Here is an 8,761-nt window from a genome sequence, read left to right on the forward strand (position 1 = left end):
AATTTGGTGCAGCATCAGTGTGTGGTTCCTGTACCGAATCACTATTCGGTATGGTATCGGTATGGGGTATAAGCCCAGTATGAGGCATATATGGTTTATACCATAACGAATACCGAATTGACACCTTTGGTTCTATCCCCGGCCCCACTTTAAAAACAATTAACAAGGTAAGTATATTCGTATGAAAGCCATAAAAGGGGGAAATTACAGAACGCTGAAAAAAAAAATGTGTTTACAATGGGCCAACCAGGCAAACCCATAGACCGGAATCCCTTTCATCTCTACCTCTCCCAAAGTCCTCACTCTCCTCTTCCAGTTTCAGGCCAAGCCCCGAAACCCTAGCGGCGGATCCCCCTGTATGCTCGCACTGGCGCAGCGTCTTCTTCCCCGGACGTTAAGAGGTAAATCTCTCTCTCTCTCTCTGTCTGTGTGTGTGTGTGTGTGTGTGTGTGTGTGTGTGTGTGTGTGTGATGGATCATATAATAACTCTCACTTGTTCCTTAATTGATAGCTTTGATCAGTAAGAAATTTATATATTTGGGCAAGCTCGGTTCTTATCCTGACTAGCAATAACCATATGGTTCTGACATTATTTAAAATAGAGATTCCATTGCAGTTAGATTGTGACCACCTGCATAATGGTCTTAGAGAGGACTAACTTGGACGCAATCACTGGGAGAACTTAGAAGAAAGCCCTTAGATTGTGATTGGTTTCAGAGGCATCCCAGAACAGAAAATGGCGCTGCGTGGTGGCAGGACAAAGACTGTGGAGAAGCGTTCCAAGAAGTACTTGGAAGAAGCCTTGTATAAAAAGTTGTTCAAAGAAGGGACTTCAGAGACCAGTGTTCGAACCGAGCTGAATAAATTCCTGAAAGAATCCAAGAGAGTTTACAAATGGGAGGTGGGTGTTGCTGTCAAGAGGCTTCGTGAGCTGAAGAGGTACTATCCTGCTTTAAAGGTAAGATAAAGGGACTTAATTTTGGAAGAATGGATTACTGTAGCATTTGAAGTTTATTCTGCTTGACTTCGACCTTTGTTTTTTTTTTTTTTGCCTTCATTTTTGCATCTCTATTTTGCTCATTTTTGCATCTCTATTTTGGGTATGATGGAATCTTATTACTTTGAGTTGCTTCCACAGCGGATTGGGCTCTTAATTTAAGTATATATCAGAATTCCGTGTAGGAACTGTATTTTTTTTTTTTTTTTCGGTTAACTTTAATTTTCCTATGTGATGTGTTTGAAATGTCTGTTTATAATTTCCAGAGAAGAGAAGAAATTTCAAATGAATTAAGGTTTTTTTGTTTTGTTTTGTTTTGTTTTTTGGGTATTCATTCACTTCTATTGAGAAGAAGGCAAATCAAAATGGGGGCGAAAAGTACACCCACACATCTTGAAGTCACGTTTTCAATCTCATCTCTAGTTCTTTTGAAGTTCCGACTTGTCAATTTTTTGATGTCACTGCTTTAGTGCTCCTTTGCCAAAAAGTTATGGTTTCAATTCCTTGCGGTGTTTAATTTGAGTTGGACTTTTTCCCAATGACTTTACGGGGTTGATGTGGTTTTGCGATTTGGCTTCATTTGGGGCAAGAGGGAGGCTTCTATGAAAGGCCACATTATTAGCCGGACTGTGGATCATATGGGAGGAAAGAAATGCTTATTTTATGATGAATTTGCTACGGTGTTAGCAGTCATTGAGAGGACTCGGGCGAGATGGGCACATAGGGCCATGGCTGATCCCTTCATTGAGTGAGTGGGAGAATGTGATAATCTCTTTCTTTCCGAGGGATTGAAGAGAGGTGCTTTGGTCCTCCCTTCCGGCTGGTGAACTTCAACTGAACTTTTTTTTAGGGGGGATAGGTAAGTCCCACGGAGAGTTGAACCCGTGACCTCCTAATTGTGAGGTGTTGGTCCTTGCAAAGTGTGCTCCTTGGGGTACTTCAAAGAGGTAATGTGGGGCGGCTTTTTTTTTTTTAGGAGGGGGGGTGTTCATTAGATCCAGCGGTGGGGGAGTCCTATTGGACATGGAATTTCAAGTGGGGAATTACTTCCGCTCCAGATCAGAAGCTGGCTTCTGGACATCAGAAGTCCAGGACCAATAGGCACAGTTGGTTTGGAACAATCGCTTTCAGCACCAGAAGCAAGCTGAAGGGGGAGGCTTATGCGTGGTTTTTGAGGTGGGAGGTGGCGATTATTCCTAACTGAGGCCTCTTTCCGGTCATGCTTTTATGCTGTCCAGAAGCTGTCCTAAACATGCACAATGTGTCGAGACAGGGTTTTGATAATATACTGGTTGAAGGAGATTCAACAATTACGATTTCCTGCTTGATTTCTAATTGGTGCAGGGGTCCTTGGTGATATGCTGATGTTCTTTTGCACATAAGTTTCCTTGCTTCACAGGCAAATTGCTTGTTCCAATACATACCGAGAACAAATAATGAAATCTCTTGTATTTTTTACTTGGAGTTCCCTACGCTGGGGGAAAGTTGGGGTGCTGTACTATTTCTTCACATCATTAAAATGCTGGGGGGAAGGTTGGGGGTGTTGTACTATTTCTTTATTCATCAATACAATTTTTCACTCTTACTTTATCAAAGGGAAAAGGATGTTTGTTGCTTATTTAGGTGTAGTACCTGAAGCAAACCAATTGGATGTTGTAAAAGTTGGCAATCATTTCATTTTATTTATCCGAATTTTGCATTGAAGGATTATGATCTGCTTGTTCATTATTTTTATTTTTATTTTTTTGAGTTGTTAGTTTATTTTGCACTGCTCTGTTATCATGGTTATGCTTCCAGTCCATTTGTTTCATGACTCTCCTCTCTTTGCCTTCTTCTGTTGTTTCAGAGCTTACTAGTTTCAATTGTATACTGTAACTTTCATGGACTTTGTTACTGTGCAGCTTTCAGAAGCCATGCGCAAGAGAGGCATGAACCCGACAGTCAGTGATCAAGCTATCCATCTTGATATTGTAGCTAAAGCCCAAGGTGTTGCTGCTGCAGAGAATTACTTCATTAATCTCCCTGAAGAGTCAAAGAACCACCTCTGCTATGGAGCCCTTCTCAACTGTTATTGCAAGGAACTAAAGGCAGAGAAGGCAGAAGCTCTTATGGAAAAGATGAAGGAACTTAAGTTTGCTTCAAGCTCCATGGCCTACAACAGTTTGATGACCCTGTACATGAAAACTGGGCAACCTGATAAAATCCCGGCCATAATACAGGAAATGAAGGAAAATGACATCAAGCCAGATTCTTTCACATACAATGTCTGGATGAGGGCTCTTGCTGCTGTCAATGACATCTATGGGGTTGAGAGGGTTATCGAGGAGGTGAAGGAGAATAGCAGTGTCGCTAGAGATTGGACGACATATAGCAATCTAGCCTCGATATATATTGATGCTGGCCTGAATGAGAAGGCAGAAAAGGCGCTAAAGCAACTTGAGAAGATAAATGCACATCGGAATCTTTCTGCTTTTCAGTTCCTGATCACACTGTATGGTCGGACAGGGAATCTGCTTGAAGTATATCGGGTATGGCGGTCTTTGAGGCTGGCTTTTCCAAAAACGGCAAATATAAGTTATCTGAATATGATCCAGGTTTTGGTGAAGTTAAATGATTTGCCGGGTGCTGAGAAACTTTTCCATGAATGGGAGTCTGGGCGCTCTACCTATGACATCAGGATTGCCAATGCTCTCATTGGTACCTATGCCAGAGAAGGTATGCTAGATAAGGCCAAAGAACTCCAAGAGCGAGCCAGGAGGAGTGGGGCAAAGCCTAATGCCAAGACGTGGGAGATATTTTTGAATTACTATTTGAAGAATGGAGAGATGACATTAGCTGTTGATTGTGTAATCAATGCTATTTCTACGGGAAAAGGGGATGGTGGGAAGTGGGTCCCATCGCAAGAGATAATTCATACTCTAATGGCACATTTTGAGCGAGAGAGGGATGTTGATGGTGCAGAAGGTTTTGTAGAGATTCTGAGTAAGGCTGAGGTTTCCCTTGGTAGTGAGGTGTTTGAATCTTTGATCCGGACATATGCAGCATCTGGAAAGACAAGCCAATCGATGCGTCGCCGGTTGAAGATGGAGAATGTTGAGGTCAGTGAGAAAACTAAGCATTTGCTTAACATAGTTTGTTTAGAATAGTTGTTGGTGAGGCAAAGTAAGGATCCCTCATTAATATTCAATGAGTTATGGAAGTTTGTCTGTTGGTTCTGAATATTTTGTTGATAGGCATTCCGTGGTTGCCTTTTGATAATAAGATTTGCCTTCAATTTTATTCGACTTTGATTGTGTGAAGGTCAAAAGGGTTTTGATGCACAGTTGAATTGGCTTAAACTGTCTCTAATCATATTTGGAGCGATTGATTTCATTCTAATCAGGTTTTTGTTTTTTATGGGATTTGTATTGAGCTCTGCTGCACTGAACTCTTGTAATGTCTTTTCTTCCCAAAGCTGATTAGTCATATATGTAGGAGCTGTGCGATGGTCATGAACAAGTGGATTCATGTTTCGAGTGTTGATCTAACTTATAAACTTTTAGTCAGGTTTTAAAGCAGTAGCTATGCCCAACAGAGCTGGTATTGAATACTATGGCATAAAATGGAGCAGCAGATCATATATGGAATCTGCTCTGATTCCAATCCATTTAATTCCAGTTGGAATCAGGTTAGGCAAGTTAAAGCTCAGTCAGGTTGAGATCCTACTGGGCTAGGGCCTAGTCTGATGACTTCATCAAGGGATTAAACTCTCTCTTAAGCACAGACCACTGAGGCATCTAAATTAGGATATAACAGCATGAGGCACCTATCACACCCTATTGGCCCCTCTTTGAAGCTAGATGACATTATTATGAACTACCAAATGGAAATCATCTTCATCTTTACTCCCCAAGGATAGAGGAACAAAAAGAGAGTTGTAGTACATCCTTAGTTTCACACCTACACTAGCCAACTAAGTAAAATTAAAAGAGTATTATCCTTGCTTATAGTTACAATATTAACAGAATCAAATAGAGAAATCAAACTAGTAAGGTCAAACAATTCATTAAATAGCTCCCATGGGCAGCCTTTCCAACACCTTTGAGATAGCCATGACACCAGCATTGATCAGTACAGATCCAAACCTCTACTTTGTTACATCCCTACTCCCTAGGGCAAGCCTGTTATGATTCCTTTTGCTTCTGCTGCATAATGGTGTCCTGTATAACCAAAATCCAATGAAGCATGTAAAAATTTGTAGTTAAATATTAGCATGGAAGCCCAACCATCTGGTCCAGTCATGCCCCTGATACAACTATGGCAAACTAAATCATAATGATCTACATCCAGCATCGCATAAAACATCTTCCTGGGAAACAGACTACTCCACCACACATGGAAAGGAGGCAGAATTAACAATAAGCAGATTGGAATCATTAACCCATTGATAGATTAACTGCATGGTATTATGCAGATTAGGCTTATATAATCTGACTAAAATAAGAACTATTCCAACTCAAACCAAATAATATAATTGGAGATGGCCATAACTGACAAGGGAAAAAACATTTATCTGCGAGAGAAAAAGAATTAAGTGATCAACAAAGAGGCAATCATAGTAAAGCAAAGGCACAGATCGAAAGGTCTCAGTATGCAACCCCAATGGTCCTGTGGCTTCTGCCACCTATTTAAAACTTAAGTTAAAAAAAAAAAAAAAAAAAGCTGAGTTATGTATTATGAGCTATGACTATACTACCCCCATCATGCATGGCATCATTATGATGGATACTTCATGTAATTGTTCTTTTAAATTGCAAATGTGAATTTTGTTCTCTTACTACATATCACATTAACAAGAATGGAGTGCCATGGAAAAATATAAAAATGGAATAAAGTAGAAGAGAGAGAGAACAGAAGTCCAGAACAGAGCAGGGAATGAATGAAGAAGATGTGTATGACTCACCCAGAATTGGTTTTTTCATTTGACGCTCACTATTCACAGAGAAGCTTGAATTTCCTCTTCCATGATGTACTGTCTTCTTTCCACCACCATTCCCATTCGATGTTAAGTAACCCATCGGCGTTTTGTATGTGGAGAGGATCCTTCTTTAACCTCTAACACCATCACTTCAGTTATAAGGGGGCAATGCAAGATGTGATTGGCGCACACATCAGCTAGTTTGGTAGGTCGGTTAGCGCTAAAGTCTCCAGTTTTGGGGATGGTGAGATGATATTCCTATTCCGCCACCCTTCGAAATCCTCTTCCTCAGCTGCAATTATTAGTCCATTCTCTCACAATCCCAAACATGAATCATCTGCAAGTTGTTGAACAGGAGTGGCATTTCCTTGGTGAAGATCATTTCAAGCTTTTGCAGTGTCATATAGTTATAGATGATAGTTGAGCAAAGCAATTTAATGGTGTGATCAGACAAATACATATTGTCTTTTTCAATTCTGGTCATCTTCTTAGGCGTAACATGGGAAAGGAATTTTGTGGGTCTTTGTAGACCTCTGGCTCTGCTACTCCAGCCAACACCACCTCCAAGTCTTTACACTCTCACATTTAAGTATCTTAAATTACTTGCACCTGAACCCACACATTCAAATCCTAGGATTTGCTCATGTAACCCATAACAACAACACAAATCTAGAACTTGGAGCTGTGGGAGCAGTCCCAGTGCAGGCAATGCTCTCAACCTATAACAATGTTGTAACCTAAGCACCCGAAGAATCACCAAACCTGACAAGGAATCTGGGAGATATTCCAAATTCTCTGAGAAAGAAAGATCAAGTACGCCAAGTTGATCCATCTGTTGAAAGAAATTTGTTGAGGGAATAACGGTGAGGTTCTTATTCTTCCTCAATAGCAAAGTGGTCAGTTTTTGGCATCTCTGCTCTCCCGACTCCGGCAGCTTCTCTATTTTGGTATCTATTAGTGAAACTCTTGTTGAATCTACCCTTTCATGAGTCTGTTGTGCCTCTTTAACCGATTCACCACTCCTTGTCAAGAACTTGGCGGGGTCAATATATCAGACTCTGAAGAAGAAGTAATCCAAAGTGCTAGCTCTCGCATCATACTATGCATCCTCACACTGCCTTCATCCTCTCTGTCATTTCACCGCCATGTGTCTGGATGTAGGTGCCACACTTTCTCATAGAAAAAACATTTTTGAGAGAAAAAAAAAGATATAAAAGCAGCTAGCTAGGTCTCTGCACCAAGACAAATAGGAGAGTGAAATGACGGAAGTCTCGCCGCTATTGATGCTTCTAGTGAAGTTCAGTTATCTGCTATGCATAAGAGGAGCAGTTCTTTACAATTGCATTGATAGACCATAATGGTCGTTGTGTTGGATGTCATAAGAAAGAGGAGTTGTAGCAAAGTTGCCCTCTAGAATAACTCTTCTTATGATAGGAAATGACTAACTACTACTCTGCAGGGCCATAGGACCCATATGGAAGCATGGAGGCTCTAGCTAGCATACATGAATTGTACTCTTCATGGAAAGTGTGCACCAAAATTTAATGGAAAATAAGTTTTGTAAAAGAAAACTAATAAAATTGCATTTTCATCAGCTACATTTGCTTATCCTTGTTCTTAAAAATAAAATTTTGATGGTAAATATTAATGGGCCAATTGAGTTTTCTAAGGCTCCGTTTGTTTCGATGTAAAATACTTGGTCAAAGAAATTTTATCGTAAAATTATATTTTTAGTCATTTGTTTTTTTAATTTGGAAACTTTTCATCCATGAAAATGTATGCATTTACAGACAAATTTTACGATCAATTTGGCTGTAAAATATTCCCAGCATGCACAGCTGATCACAACGGTCCAATTCATGATGATCCACGACTGAGAATTGAAAACCAGAGCTCTCTCTAGCTCTCGTTGTTCATATAGATCTCTTTTTTTTTTTTTTTTATTTAAATAAGGCTCTTATAAGTTCTTTGCGCCTTGGCATCTTGTCTCCTGGTTCCAATTCAAAATGGAAAATGAAACAGGCTATTTAAAATGGAATCAAACTCAAACAGATCAATTTGCATTTAATTATCCATTTTTATATTGAATAAAAAAAATTAATTAATGTGAAAGATAAATTCTTTTATTTTGTTAGTATTAAAAATGTTAGGTGAATTATAACCCTAATAAAATAAGGAGAGTTTTCGTATTGAAGATGTAAAAAGTTGACCTAAACACTTAAAATATGATCCAAATCAAGTTAAAATATAATAGTTAAAAAAAAAAAAAAAAAAAAAAAACCATACCATACCGAACACACCGAATCTAATGGGTTCGATTCTGCTTTGAAAAATAGACACTTATTTAATTTTGGTTTGATATTAATGTCTACATTGTATATCTTGAACTGAACAAAAATTAAGCCAATTGTCAATCTTATCCTCTCTGTCTTTGTATCTTTGGGTACCGGACATCATCCTTCCACCATCAACTGCTGCACTAAGGCCAATGACATAGAACCTACAGGCTTAGCTTGGGAGTCTCCACATAACGGTTTTAAAAGACGAATTGAATTGGTAAGAACCACCTGGATCGGAATAAATCAGTATCGGGTGAGACCAACCCTCAATCCTGACCAGTGTTATCGATTCGGCCGAATAATTCGCGATTTCCAAATTTTATCAAAAATTCGGACAGAATCCGAATTAAAAATAAAATTCTTTAAAATTCACGGATTTTTCAAAAATGAATATAAGTCGCGAATAATTCGGACCGAATCCGAATTAAACCGAATTATTCGGTCCATTTAAACATTATTTAAAAAAAA

General features: G+C 39.3%; 1 protein-coding gene across 2 annotated transcripts; it reads left to right on the forward strand.

Moving 5' to 3' along the window:
- The first annotated feature begins 223 nt into the window (after window positions 1-223).
- LOC122077397 (pentatricopeptide repeat-containing protein At1g60770) lies at window positions 224-4,281 on the forward strand. Of its 2 annotated transcripts, none has more exons than XM_042643341.1 (3): window positions 224-401; window positions 603-958; window positions 2,899-4,281. In XM_042643341.1, the coding sequence occupies exons 2-3, from the start codon at window positions 737-739 to the stop codon at window positions 4,141-4,143; spliced, it is 1,467 nt and encodes a 488-aa protein (XP_042499275.1). In that variant the 5' UTR covers window positions 224-401; window positions 603-736; the 3' UTR covers window positions 4,144-4,281. The 2 variants fall into 2 exon arrangements, with proteins under 2 accessions (XP_042499275.1, XP_042499276.1); XM_042643342.1 differs by having other exon boundaries at window positions 617-958.
- Window positions 4,282-8,761: the final 4,480 nt, after the last annotated feature.

The sequence above is a fragment of the Macadamia integrifolia genome, chromosome 4 (assembly GCF_013358625.1).
Source record: "Macadamia integrifolia cultivar HAES 741 chromosome 4, SCU_Mint_v3, whole genome shotgun sequence".
Classification (NCBI taxonomy): domain Eukaryota; kingdom Viridiplantae; phylum Streptophyta; class Magnoliopsida; order Proteales; family Proteaceae; genus Macadamia; species Macadamia integrifolia.

Bases quoted from the DNA above. Each gene is read 5' to 3' on its own strand.
- LOC122077397 (XM_042643341.1), top strand. From the start codon at position 737: ATGGCGCTGCGTGGTGGCAGGACAAAGACTGTGGAGAAGCGTTCCAAG. The intron at 959-2,898 runs GTAAGATAAAGG...GTTACTGTGCAG, and splicing joins GGTACTATCCTGCTTTAAAG to CTTTCAGAAGCCATGCGCAA.